The sequence below is a fragment of the Cetorhinus maximus genome, chromosome 13 (assembly GCF_964194155.1).
Source record: "Cetorhinus maximus chromosome 13, sCetMax3.hap1.1, whole genome shotgun sequence".
In the NCBI taxonomy this organism is placed as follows: domain Eukaryota; kingdom Metazoa; phylum Chordata; class Chondrichthyes; order Lamniformes; family Cetorhinidae; genus Cetorhinus; species Cetorhinus maximus.
This window is the reverse complement of record NC_135891.1, coordinates 112090988-112105385: the sequence shown is the minus strand read 5'-3', so window position 1 is coordinate 112105385 and position 14398 is coordinate 112090988. Positions and strand designations below refer to the sequence as shown.

General features: G+C 43.2%; 1 protein-coding gene across 2 annotated transcripts in view; it reads right to left on the bottom strand.

Moving 5' to 3' along the window:
* Positions 1–14398, bottom strand: part of LOC144688959 (ephrin-A5-like) — a 350979-nt gene that overhangs the window by 11104 nt on the left and 325477 nt on the right. Inside the window, exons 3-4 of one of the 2 annotated variants that reach the window (XM_078556030.1) lie at positions 3573–3638; positions 1689–1760 (exon numbers count right to left, since the gene is read on the bottom strand). In XM_078556030.1, the coding sequence (XP_078412156.1) occupies positions 1689–1760; positions 3573–3638 (138 nt within the window). The remainder of the gene's footprint in view (positions 1–1688; positions 1761–3572; positions 3639–14398) is intronic. The other variant, XM_078556031.1, reaches the window with a different exon arrangement.

Genomic DNA, 14398 nt, shown 5'->3' with positions numbered 1-14398 from the left:
ACTATGAGGCTGCGTTTACCAACAAAACCACCCAGGCAGTGGCCATAAAAGAATTGCAGATGGGAAACATGAACCGAGTTAAGAATTAAAGCATGTGTAGTATTATTGCCTAACACAGCTGGATCAAGTTCCTTTGCTCCAGTACTTTAACAGAGCCCCACGTAAGATCCATGACTAATGTGTCCATTCAACAGGGGGAGAAGAACTTGGTGCAAAGATGCTAAATATTTGTCTGATAATATTTCAAAGTGATGGGCTTAAAGCCCAGTTTATTATCTACTAAAGGTTTGGCTTCAATATGGGTTGGAAGCAATTCTTGTCTTGAAATGGTGAGGTAGGTTTTACCCTCCATATGTCAGCCCTTGAGCATTGGTAATTTGGACAGCGGGGATAGTGCACACCCTCTAGGAACCCGGCCCTTGCTCTCTCCATTAATGTAATGGGTGGAAAAGTCAGCCTGGCTCCCCTATGGGGCTATGATCCTCTCCGCCCTCACACTCCCCCTTATTAATGGTTAGAGGGCTCTTAATGTCCCCATTCAGTCTCATCAGGGTTAGAGGGTCCTGACACTCCCCCATGCATGCAGCCTGATCAAGAGTTAGAGGGCCCTTGCAATTCTACATAGATTCTCACCTTAGTTTAGAGAGCCCTCACCCCACCACAGAGCCTTATCGAGAGTTAAAGGGTCCTCACACTCGCCTCATGTATTCTGATTGAGAGTTAAAGGGTCCTCACACTCCCCCATACATCCTGATTGAGAGTTAGAGGGTCCTCACACTCCCCCATACATCCTGATTGAGAGTTAGAGGGTCCTCACACTCCCCCATACATCCTGATTGAGAGTTAGAGGGTCCTCACACTCCCCCATACATCCTGATTGAGAGTTAGAGGGCCTGCACAGTCCTAAAGGATTTTGACTGTGGCCTTGAATTTACACTCTTAATTGTGATTATTAACACTTGTAGTTTGTAGTTCCTCTGCCTGTTATCCTTACCCATTCATTATAAAAGGTTGACACCTTCATTCAAATAAGGGGCAACAAGAACAGCACATACTAATATTCACGTAGTTTCAAGGCCATGGCTGGTTTCCTCTTGCTAGGTTTAGGATATTTAAGTGCACAAGACAAATATCATGTCAGTGGATCCGACGTTGGCTGATATATTAAAAAAAAACAGAAATAAATTCCAAAATAAAATAATAATGAATTTGATATTTAAAAAATGTGACATCTTGAAACTCTACTAACAGCCAAGTCTTATAATAATCACAGGATACAATAGATACACATGGCAGCTGAGATGTATCATATTCTACTATTAGAAATGGTTGGTTAGAGAAACAGTAAAAGATTATAAGATCGTGCAAGTACAACCAGGATTATCACTTTTTTCTTCAATCCTTAAAGGAGATCTAAGAATTAACGGTCTCTTGATGCCTAAATGTTACCCCAATCATAGTTTTGCCTCCTTTCCTTCATTTCTCACCTCCCCCCCTCCGCCCCTATTTTGATTGTCATTTCATAATTTATATCCCAGGTTTAACATCGCTTCTGAACTTTAAACTGTATTATGGCAACACTTAAGGATATGCAATAACCCTGGGTGTAACATGCCAAGAAATGGATCAGGAGAAGACACAGCAAAAAGAGAGATGACAGAAAGGTGAGGCACTGTGATATTACTGACCTGAAGCTTCAACTGAACTGTTGTTTACATCGAAATCACCTTCATTCACCCCTACTGCTTCCATACAACTGTCTACGACAGAAATAGAAACAGTAGCTATGTGTCAGTGTGAGGGTGATTTTCAAAGCGTAGGGTTAGTGAGCAACAGAAAGGGATCCTGTTTCAAAGTCCCCCTTTTTGAACTAGAGCCTTCAAAAAAAAGTTAGATGTTAAGGGACAAAGTATTAAATGTAGCCAGTGGAATGGTAGAATTAATGATTAACTAGAGGAACCTTTTTTTAGTAAGGCTCCAGCGATTTGCTTTGGTTTAAGTGTTGAGGTCCTAAAGCCATCAAACTTAGCCCTAAGCTGTACACTGGGGATAAACCAATTAGTCTTTACTCAGAACTGGCCTTAAGCTATAGATCTTCAACTGGAACCAAGCCTTAAACAAAATTCCCCTGTGAACCGTATCCCTGCCCTGAAACTGAGTTTTCGGTATAACCCTCCCCAAGAACTGGGTCGCAAACCGTGTCACTGCCCCTGGAACCAGAGTTAAACTTTAGCCCTGCCCTGGAAATGGGTCTTAATTGCTAGCACCACATCTCCCCTATTGCAAATTTTAATTCCTGAATTTAACTTTAACACAATACACCAAAGCTGCTGGCCTCCATTTTGAGTTTAATACTCTATCTTTCCCACCCTGCATTAGATGAATTCAAGTTACTGCCTGCCTTCAGTTCAGTACCTATTGCGCAGGGTCTAGTCCCAGCAGCCATCCAATTAGATCTTCACCATGTTGGCTTCCTTGACTGGCTCTCTTCAACCAGCTCTTTCTTTTCTCAAATAGCTCTACTGAGGGCTTATAAAACCCTGCGCCCTTCCAAAGATTTTGCCATCGATTTGGTTTTTTTGGACAAGCTTTGCCTAAAATAAGGCTCTAACCTTTCCCTGGACGTTGTACCCAGGATCCATCATTCTTCTCCAGGTGACATCCTCGATTATTTGAGGTTCCCTGAACCCCACAGCGTATGCTGTGATTTTGCTACGAGGCAAGGTGAGGAGGCAGGCCCAAGTCTACCTCAGCCGGAACGGGAATTGAACCTTTTTATTCTGACCCACATGTTAGCTGTCTAGTCAACTGAGCCAACCAACTCTCCCCTGCATCTCCCACCCCCTCCACACCACACCCCCACCCCACCCCCCCACCCCCCGCCGGATCCATTAAGACTTCCCAAATCATGAATAACTTGGCCAAGCTCTCCCTTATTTTGCTTTGTTATTTTTCATCTCAAAAGAGCCCAGGATGAAAATGTTGAAGTGAAAATTGTTTTCTAACTCAATGCAGTCAAACTGACTCAGTTTAGGCCAGTTCAGTTTTCCATTTGGAATTATGCTCATCCCTACGTGGTTAATGCCATTCTCCAACCTATCCTTTTGAAAACTGATATTACACCTCAAGATAAAGCTGCATTCCTGCTCCCCAATGGTGAGGTTCAAAGGTTTACTTACCTCAGTTATTTGCTCAATAAATCCCCTCAAAGCAGGCAACTAAATCGACTAGGTCCTCCATTTTGATGGGGCACCTAGGTCCATCCCACTCTTATCTCCCCCTTTACCCACCCAAAGATCTGTTTAAAACAGAAGCTTTGCAAAATGCAATGAGGATGTCCTTAGTACACAGATCAATGCAGCTTTAAAATCAAGTTGTATCAGCGAAGATGAAACAAAGTGGAAGAAAATGGCAACAGAGCAGTGAGGGAAGAAGAAGTTAGAACAAAGCAATTATTTTAGTGTTACTCTGCCGATTCAACTTATTGATTTAGTAACATCAAGTATGCTGTCTTAAGGGAATGATATGAACTACAGATTTTAGAAAACAGACTCAAACACACATGGACTTACTTGTTGGTCGGACATATACTTTTAACTTTAAGCAGGGTTTCCCAACAATATTGGGGTGAGGTGAAGCTGGAAAAAACACAATGAAACGTTGTTAGTGCTTCTCATAACTTTATCAGGTAACAAAGCTTCCGGACTTTTGCACTGAATTTAGGTTGACACTTCAGTCTAGTACTGAGAATATGCTGCATTGTTGGTGATAAAGCACAGTTTGTCCATCTGCTCTGGTCAACATTATAGACCTCAATGCACAACCCGTTATAGATCCCATAGCACTGTTCATTATAGGGCCAATATCACTGTTCACTATAGATCCCATAGCACTGTTCATTATAGGGTCAATACCACTATTCATTATAGATCCCATAGCACTATTCACCATAGACTCTATAGCACTATTCATTATAGATCCCATAGCACCATTCACCATAGACTCCATAGCACTATTCATTATAGGCCCCATTGCACTGTTGATTATTGCACCATAGCACTGTTGATTATAGATTCCATACCACAATTCATTATATACTCCAATACTCTACTCATTCCTTGGGGAGACAGCAATGTAGTAGTAACATCACTAGATTTATAATGCAGCGGCCCAGGCTAATGCTCTGGTAACACAGGTTTGAATTCCACCATGGCAGCTGGTGAAATTTAAATTCAGTTAATGAATCAGTCTCAGTAATGGTGGTCCTGAAACTATCATTGATTGTCATAAAAACCCATCTGGCTCACTGATGTCCCTTAGGGAAGGAAATCTGCCATCCTTACCCAGTCCAACCTACACATGACTCTAGACCCACAACAACATGGCTGACTCTTAACTGCCCTCTGAAAAGGCCTAGCAAGCCGCTTGGTTCAAGGGCAATTAGGTATGGGCAACAAATGCTGACCTTGCCAGTGATACCCACATCCTATGAAAGAATAAATAAAAAAACTATTCATCACAGACTCCATGGCCTGAATCTTCTGCTTTGCATGTGGGGGCGGAGTCAGCTGTGCACCCGCCAAACTGTCAAAGGCCTATTAAGGCCATTAATCAACTAATTGAGGCACATGTCAGGGCTGCCCGTTCAACCTTAAGGTTGGGGGCAGGCGAAGAGCCCAGGCAGCCTTTTCATTTTTCATGGAACCTCATCCACGGGCGGGATGAGGTTTCATGAAAGGTTAATAACTTTAATAAAAATTTTTATTAAAATTCATAAACATGTCCCAGCTCATGTGACACTGACTGTAACATGAGGGGACATGTCTAGATAATTTTTTTCATTCTTTTTTTCCATTTTCCACAATCAAACTAATCTCCCTGAGGCAGTTCTGTGCCTCAGGGGGATTTCTGCGCTCTTTCGCCTACATGCATAGGCCCTGACTCTCCCTCCTCCTCTTCCCACCCGCACAGGTAGTGCTGAGCGCTTCCGGGTGCACGTCACGCTGGGCGGGCCTTAATTGGCCTGCCCACGTAAAATGGCAGCACGCAGCCGATTGCGGGCAGTGATCGGCTGCGCACCCGCCCATGCCTGCTCCCGCTCAGCATCCCCCAATGGGGAGAAAATTCTCCCCATTAGCTCTATTCATTCCAGAGCCATAGCATTATTGATCATACTATTCACGACACAGCCCATAGCTCTATTCATTATGGGCCCCATAGCCCTGTTAATTGTAGAGACCATAACACTATTCAACATAGACACTATAGCATTATTGAATGAAGCGTGTCCTTGCCAACATTCTACCTATGACCAAAAGCTGGCCATTCTGCACAGGGTTATTTGTGGAATTGTGCTGTTGACAAAATGGCTGCCGACAAAACAACAGCCCCTAATCCATTGCTTCTGAAGTGGCTTAAGGTGTTTCGGAGAATCACACTAGGGGGTTACGCGCAATGAAATTCTTTTAAAAGGAAGATTAATTCACTGAAATTCATGCCTTTCCCATCGTGGCATCTGCTTTTACTGTGAAGACCTGCAATGTTTTTGTGTCGACCACCTAACTTTACAGATCAGTCTAAACATTTCTGAGTCTTTAAGTAAGAAAGTTTTTGCTGATGTCAATTCAAAATTTACTTTACGCCTAATTTTCATTTATATCCTCGGGTCCTATTTTCTTGTCTTACTTTGAAGTAATAATCTGGGTTTACCTTACCTATACCATTTAATATTTTATATAATTTGATGAGACATTCAACAGAACATCTCTTTTCAGAATAATTGCTTTAATAATAGAACCATTGAAATATTTGCTACTAAAGACTGGAGACGTAAGGGTAATTGGTTATATTTATTAAATATTTAATGTTCTGAATTACCCATTTTATAATTCTTCTGGAATAGTTTCAGATAAAGGAACATTTTTCAATTTTCTCCTCTCCTGAAGGTCATGCTACAGTTGCAGGATGCAGGCAGCCCCAACTCCTCAGCAGCTTTGCCCAGTGTGTCAGGAAGATATAAGAATGTTGTTGGAATTTACTGTAAAATAGTGGTGTCTGTGTCGACACGTGTCTGTGTGTGAGACTGAATTGGATTAAAGGCAGCTGGTCTGAAGGCTTTGACGTATTAGAAGATAAACTCAGTTTGAAATGTTAAGTAGGTAAACATGGGGCGAGTTTAGAATGTAAGGTGTAAAAAGACATTCGAATTTTTAAATAAACCTGTTTTCAAAGGAGGAGTGAACTTCTAAACCCCCTAATTAATCTCCCTAGCCAGGTGAAGTTAAGAAACAGTGTGTTTATTTTTCCCCAAAGATTACTGGTAAAATTGGTACTATGATAAATTTTTATAATCAGAGAGGTAAAGTCCAAAGGCATCATAAAACAATGGGACTTGGTATTCAAAGGGGAAAATATGTATAAAGGAAAGAAGGCTGTGTGTAAAGGAAGGCATTTTAAGATCCAACAACTGTGAAAAGGCTTTAGAATTGATGCCTCAAGCTGCTGTCTACAAAGGGCTGAGGTTAAGGAAGCTCACTTTGAATTGGATTGTTCAGGGTATCACATTTCTTTGCCTGGGTCTTTTAAAATCTATGGGCAGGATTTTTTGCTGAGCATGCCCAGCCAGCTCGAGCGTAAAATGATGCGCGATGATGTCAGGTGAGCGTCCCAACATCATTGTGTACTTGCACGATATTTCGGTTGGCGGGCACACGCGGGAGTCGGCATTCTTGTCCTCACTTATCACCCCACCAGCCTCCGCATTCAAAGGATCATCCTCCGCCATTTCCGCCAACTCCAGCATGATGCCACCACCAAACACATCTTCCCTTCACCCCCCTGGTGGCATTCCGCAGGGATCGTTCCCTCCGTGACACCCTGGTCCATTCCTCCATCACCCCTTACTCCTCAACCCCCTCCCACGGCACCTTCCCATGCAACCGCAGAAGATGCAACACCTGCCCCTTCACTTCCCCTCTCCTCACCGTCCAAGGGCCCAAACACTCTTTTCAAGTGAAGCAGCATTTCACTTGCACTTCCCTCAACTTAGTCTACTGCATTCGTTGCTCCCAATGCGGTTTCCTCTACATTGGAGAGACCAAAAGCAGACTGGGTGACCGCTTTGCAGAACACCTTCGGTCTGTCCGCAAGCATTACCCAGACCTCCCTGTCGTTGCCATTTCAACACTCCACCCTGCTCTCATGCCCACATGTCCGTCCTTGGCTTGCTGCATTGTTCCAGTGAAGCTCAACGCAAACTGGAGGAACAGCACCTCACCTTCTGACTAGGCACTTTACAGCCTTCCGGACTGAATATTGAGTTCAACAATTTTAGATCATGAACTCTCTCCTCCATCCCCACCCCCTTTCCATTTTTTTCCCCTCTTTTTTGTTTTTTCCAATAATTTATATAGATTTTTCTTTTCCCACCTATTTCCATTATTTTTAAATGTATTTCCATCCATTGTTTTATCTCTACCTTTTAGCCTTTTTCGATTCCTTCACCGCACCCCACCCCCACTAGGGCTATCTGTACCTTGCTCGTCCTGCTTTCTACCCTTACTTAGCACATTCCTTAGATAATATCACCACCTTCAACACCTCTTTGACCTTTTGTCTGTGACATCTTTTGGTTATCTCCACCTATCACTGGCCCTTTACCTAGCTCTTCTTGTCCCAACCACCACCCCCTTAAACCAGCTTATATTTCACCCCTTTCCTATTTTTACTTAGTTCTGTTGAAGGGCCATGAGGACTCGAAACATCAACTGTGCTCTTCTCCACCGATGCTGCCAGACCTGCTGAGCTTTTCCAGGTATTTTTGTTTTTGTTTTTGAGTCAGTGGCATGCCTGCTGACAATTAACAGGCCTATTAAGGCCATTAAAGTCACAATTGAATGCAATTTTTTGCTGCCTATTCAGCCTTACAGTTGGCGGGCAGGTAAATTGTTCAGCCGGCCTTTAGATTTTTCATGAAACCTCATCAACAGGCAGGATGAGGTTTCCAACAGGAATTAAAAATAAAATAAAAATGTTGAAACATCAGTTATAACATGTCCCTGCTCATGTGACAGAGTCACATGAGGGGACATGTTTTTAACATTTATAAAATCTTTACTTGTGTTTTTAAAAACCTTCAGCTCCCTGAGGCAGCTCTGTGCCTCAGGAAGCCTTCAGTGCGCGCACCCACACGCGTACATGCGCAAACTCCTGTGCTCGCCCTCCTCCCGCACCCCTCCCTGGGAGCGCTCAGCGTTGCAGTGCGCGATTCATGCTGCTGGCCGTTGATTGGCCAGCCAGCGTGAAATCGATGTCAGGGCCCGATTGCGGGCGGCGATCGCAACCGGTCCTGGACCCACCTGCCACGCCCACCCGATGAGGTAAAAATCCTGCCCTATGTGTCTTACTGTTGCCTTAATGAATGTGTAACTGGGAGTTAGATTAATTAGGAGGTTTAGAAATGATCACAGTAATAATTTGTAGGTCTATGTATGTATTTAAAATCATTTCTTCTATTAATAAATGTTTAATTTAGCTTGGTAAGAAACCTATAAGACTTGGTGGTCTTATGACTACTGAATTCAAGGCACGAATCTCGAAATTTATACAAATTGCAAAACAAGTGGCAGTTATTTCAAGTTTCCCTTGGGGATTTGAGCAGCTCAGCATTTACCATCGACTTTGCCATAACAAGGGCCCACTTTTCAAGCCTGTGTACAGACAGAGAGTGCTGGCCCGCGGTGAGGAGCATCACAGATTCTTACTTGATCATTCACAAACGCTTTCCAGTAAGGATCACTGGTGGCTGATGAAGAATCGGAACTCTGACTAATTCCTTGGCCCAGCTTGCTAGGATTTAAAGCTGATTTTTGTGCCTTAAACTACCTCAGCACGTGGCTGGGGAGGGAGGGGTGGGTGTTGAGTTGCAATTAGCGACAGGAACTCATTTTAAGTAGAAATCTAAAAGTCACCCACTGTCACGCAATGCCGCACTCACCCAGTACACCATCAGCAAAGCTTTTCCCTGGACATTCCCAAAATGTCAGCCTTGTTAGGGTGTACAGCGGCATAGTGGTTACGCTACTGGCTTAGTATCCAGAAGACTGAATTCATGCTCCAGCAGTACAAGTTCACATCCCACCATGACAGCTGGAGAATTTAAATTCAATTAACTAAGTCTGGAATGAAAAGCTAGTTATAGATAATGGTATCATTCCACAACTGAATTGTTACAGAAACCCATCTGGTTCACAAATATCCTTCTGGGGAAGGAAATCTGCCTTTCAAAGCAGAGGTTGATAGATTTCCAGATTCCAAAGGCATCAAGTGACGCAGGGATGGTGCAGGAAGATGGCATTGAGGTAGAAGATCAGCCAAGATCTAGTTAAATGGTGAAGCGGGCTCGAGGGGCCGAATGGCCTACTGCTGTTCCTATCTTCCTCGTTGCCCTGTGAATTCCACTTATGGACACAAGGGCTGGGATTGATCAGTCCTGCCGATGGCAGGAATCATCAAAATCGGAAAGCTAAGTGTTAACTTCTTGCCTGACTTTCACCAGCATGAGAGAGATTGCTCACCAGGACTCCGAATTTTGCTGGCATGGCCCTAGTCAATCCTGCCCCTCACAGTTCAACAACTTGCATTTATATAGCACTTTTAACAGAGTAAAACATCCCAAGGCGCTTCACAGAAGCATTATCAAACAGAGCTTGAGGCCAAGTCACATTAGGAGATATTAAAACAGATGAAAGAAGTGGCTTTTAAGCAGCATTTTAAAGGAAGAAAGAGCTACAGAGTTTTAAGGAATGAATTCCAGAGTTTATTTTGCAATGTTCTCAGCAAAGCTGGCAATGGGCAACACAATCCTTCCCTCTAGACAGTGTGGATAGCGTCGATGGTTTAAGAGAAGGAACTGAAGCGAAGCTGGTTGTATTTTTAGATGCCGATTTTAAGGGACAACCGGAGCCCATATAAAAGGTCATGTAACAGTGACCTTGGAATCGTTGAGATGAAACTTGACTGTTGCATTCACAGCACCGCAGTGTCATCATATATGGCTGAAAAGGGGTTAAAGCATTTTGAAATTCTAAAAGGAATTCGCCCAGATGTCAATCTCTGACTAAACCATGTGCACTGGACCTCAACAGGGGAAAAAAAAAAGGAAAACGAACAAAGCATGGCCAGGGTGCGCTCACCCAGTGAGACGAGATGAATTTAGTTTTTGTCCTTCTTGCTCCTTTGTAGTCAGCTGGGAGGTCTGTAAAAGCAGGTCTGATAGACACATTCTTTGTCCAGAGATAAGAGTGTCGCTCTGTCTGGCTCTAGAATACGGCAGTACAATGTAGCTAGATGGAAATTCAGGTTCATCTTACCGAACGAGGTCGAATGTCTTAAAGGTACATGGCCTTCAGAGGATGTTCAATGTGAGTAACACAATGGGCAGTCCACATCCAGAGTTGTTTTACTGTCACTAGTAGGATCTCCTTCTGTTCCCAGCCCAATATATCCGTAAGGCTCACTTTGTTTGCTCTTTTGACTAGAATGGACAACCAGGGGGTCAAAGATCATTACTCTTTCAAAGAGATGATGTTGGTCTAAACAGAGCCAGTTCAAATTCATTTGACTCCTGTTTACATGGGGGCACCCAGCAGTTGTATATATAGGAGTGGATTGCATTAGCTCAGTCAATATCCGTTTCCATCGCATGTAATCATATTCTTTAAAATAAAGCAGGTCAATGCCTCCATTACAGTAACAGGACAAAGCATTTCATGAGAATTAGGTGAGAATTTATGTTCTGATATTTGAAGAGTCTAATTTCAAGGCATTTGTAATTTCACAATGCATCAAGAGTTACCCAAACATTTAGCCCGAGCGCACAGACTACAGAGAGGTGAAGGCGCAGGGACTATGGAATTCAGATTCTATCTGAAGTAAGCAAACTGCAGTCTGGGCCACAAAGTATTCCAGGATGATTCTGTATGCCATTTCATTACATTTTCTATCTTTGTTCTTTAAATTATTTCACCCATCCCTCACTATTTTCTCCTGTGCTCTCTTGAACCTGTGAACAGTTCTACAGGCACTGGCTGCCCTCAGCGAAATTGTGAGGAAGCTGACTGTTGGCAATCTGTTTAACCATGGGGGCGGGGTGGGGGGGGAATCACAACTGAGCCCATCCTGACATCAAGACATGCACATTTTTGAGCATGAGTTGACCAGATAAACATCAGGAGCAGGAATCCTGCTGAGTTTCCTCTCCTTAATCTAGGGGGATGAAGACCAGTTGAGGCGGCTCTCCTGCTGAACTCAGTACAGAACAGAGACCAGACCAGAGGTCCACCAGAGGCCATAATTTTTTAAAAAAGTCCCTGATAAATCTGATAAGTAATAAGGAGAAACTTCTTTAAGAGTGGTGAGAATGTACTGTGTTCAGTTTTGATTTTCTTACCTTAAGGAAGGACATACTTGCCTTAGAGGGAGTGTGAGGAAGGTTCACTAGATCGATTCCAGGGATGAGGGGATTATTCAATGAGGAGAGATTGAGTAGATTATGCCAATATTCCATTTATGTTGGAAGAGTCAGAGGTGATCATTGAAACATGTAAAATTCTTAAGGAGCTTGGCAAAGTAGATGTTGGAAGCAAAAACAGAATTACCTGGAAAAACTCAGCAGGTCTGGCAGCATCGGTGGAGAAGAAAAGAGTCGACGTTTCGAGTCTTCTCCACCGATGCTGCCAGACCTGCTGAGTTTTTCCAGGTAATTCTGTTTTTGTTTTGGATTTCCAGCATCCGTAGTAGTTTTTTGTTTTTATTTAGATGTTGGAAGGATGTTTCCACTGGCTGGAGAGTCTAGAACATAGGGTCGGTCTCAGGATAATGGGTTAGCCAGTTAACACTGAGATGAGGGGAAAGATCTTCACTCAAAGAATTGTGAATCTTTGGAATTCTCTACCCCAGGGGGCTGGGGAGGCTCAGTTGTTGATTATATTCAAGAGAGAGATTAATAGTTTTTTTGGCTACTAAGGGAAACAAGGGATATGGAGATTGTCAGGGAAGGTGGAGCTGCTGGAGAAAATCAGCCATGATCTTACTAAATAGCAGAACAGGTTTGAAGGGCTGAATGATCTATTCTGCTCCTCTTCCTTATGTTTGCACATGGAGTAGTTGAAGCAAATAGCCTGGACGCATTTAAGAGGAAGTCAGGAAAGTGCGTGAGGGAGAAAGGAATAGATTATGATAGGGATACACTGATTTCTTCTCCACCGATGCTGCCAGACCTGCTGAGTTTTTCCAGGTAATTCTGTTTTTGTTTTAGGTTATGATAGGGTTAGATGAACTAATGTAGAAGGAGAGTCGCCTGGTGCAATAACACTGGCACAGACTTGTTGGGTTGAATGACCTGTGTGCTGCTCCACGTAGTCCACAATCTGTACAGTTCAGCAGCAGGGTCGGTTTTATTCATATTGCCTTTCAATTTTGATTGATTCCCCCAAACACCGGATCAAATTTGTTCAAAAAATATTGACGCAAACTAGGTATTAAATAGCAGTTAACAAAGATTCGTATATAAAATACGCTTCTCCTGACAGCTGTTATTTCATTACAAAGCACAGGAACATGTGTCAATAAAACATTTAAATAGCGTTATTACTGGTAATGAATATTTTATGCCAGAGTGTTGCATATTTTTGTATATTAAGTTCCAGGCGAGCAAACCGTTTGCCTCTTTAATACCTGGCAATTAACAGCTCCATTGATGTGGGCCTTTATTTTGTTTTAGAGATTTTCTTTCTCAACATTTCTGCAAATTGCATCATGAATGTTTTTTCTTTCGTTTGAATGTTCGTCGAGATGAAGGATGTTTGCGCTGAGCAACAGATGTCTTCCCATTTCAGGTGACCCTGTGCCATCGTCAGGCAAACTCATTCTGCTTTCTTACCTTTATGCCACTATCAGCACCTTCTTTAGTTTTCACCACTACCATTAACACTCCCTTTGTCTTGTATCCATGACATCTTTGTCAATCTCTCCTTAGCCCCCAGCTATCGCTAAACTTCTATCCTGCTTTACCTGCTCCACCACCACCCCCCCACCAAACAGTATAAATTCCATCATATTTCTGCTTCTCTTTAGCCCTACAGACTCGAAGCGTTCACTCTGTTTCTCTCTCCACAGATGCTGACAAACCTGCTGAGTTTTTCCAGCGTTTTCTGTTCTTTATTTCAGATTTCCAGCATCCGCCGTATTTTGCTTTTATCAAGCAAACTCTTCCTGGTTGATTGTGGTAGGCTCAGAATAAAATTCCCCCCTCTAATCGGATGACATGCCTCAACCTTCCAAAGAGGGGCTGCTGACGGCACCCATGTGACGTGCTTTCCTCATCCCACTCCCCCCCATCCTGAGCTCCCTCTGAATGACGTTGCCAGTTAGCACTGAATTATGGATAGTTTTGCACTGCAGGTCTGTGTTCACTAGGAGCCCGATCACAATGAGACAAAGACCCATTACATCCTGTGGTCAGGTGAGTGGTGCATCCCCTCAGTTTAAGCGGGATTTCAATCAGATCCTATAGATCAGCATTTTTATTCATTCTCGAGAAGTGGGCATCGCTGGCAGGGCTGGCATTTATTGTCCATCCCTAGTTGTTCAGAGAAGCTGGTGGTGAACCTTCCCTTGAACTGCTGTGTGGTATTCTTTGTAACGGTTTATTAGGCCACTTCAGAGAGCAGTTATGAGTCAACCACATTGACGTGGGACTCAAGCCAGACTGGGTAAGGACGGCAGGTTTCCTTCCCAAAAGAACATTTTTAAGCCAATAATTTGCTCTTATTCCCACTCTAATTTTCATGCCTTCTCTCCTGAAGGTGCTGCAGAGGCTGTGATACCATCCCACAGGTGTTTGCTATATTCAAGTACCTGACACAAGTGGCCAGTGGTAAAGAGGGTGAAAGCTTATCAATTTGTGCCAGGTAGCTTTGTAAATTAGCAGGCAGCGTCTGCAGCAGTGGTTTTGAACGTATAATTGCATAGGTCATAGGTAATGCTTAAGTGTGTTACAGTCCACTATCTATAGTGTGCCCTCTATTTTGGAAATCACTACCTTTGTTCAGCTGTTAGCATTCTCACACCTGAGTCAGAAGGTTTGAGCCTCACACCAGAGCTTTTGTGCACAGTGCACTCATTCTAGTGCAGCACTGATGGAGTGCTGCATTGTCAGGTGTACTCTTTTGTTCCTGGATGGGATGTCAAAGCAAGGTACTATTTCCCTGCTCCTGGGGTTATTAAAGATCCTATTCAAAGAGGACAAGGGAGTGTTCTTCTCTTAATTAATACAGGAATCAATTAATTCTAGACCTTGTCTCAGCCTCGATCCAGACATTTTAGCAGCAGCTAAATG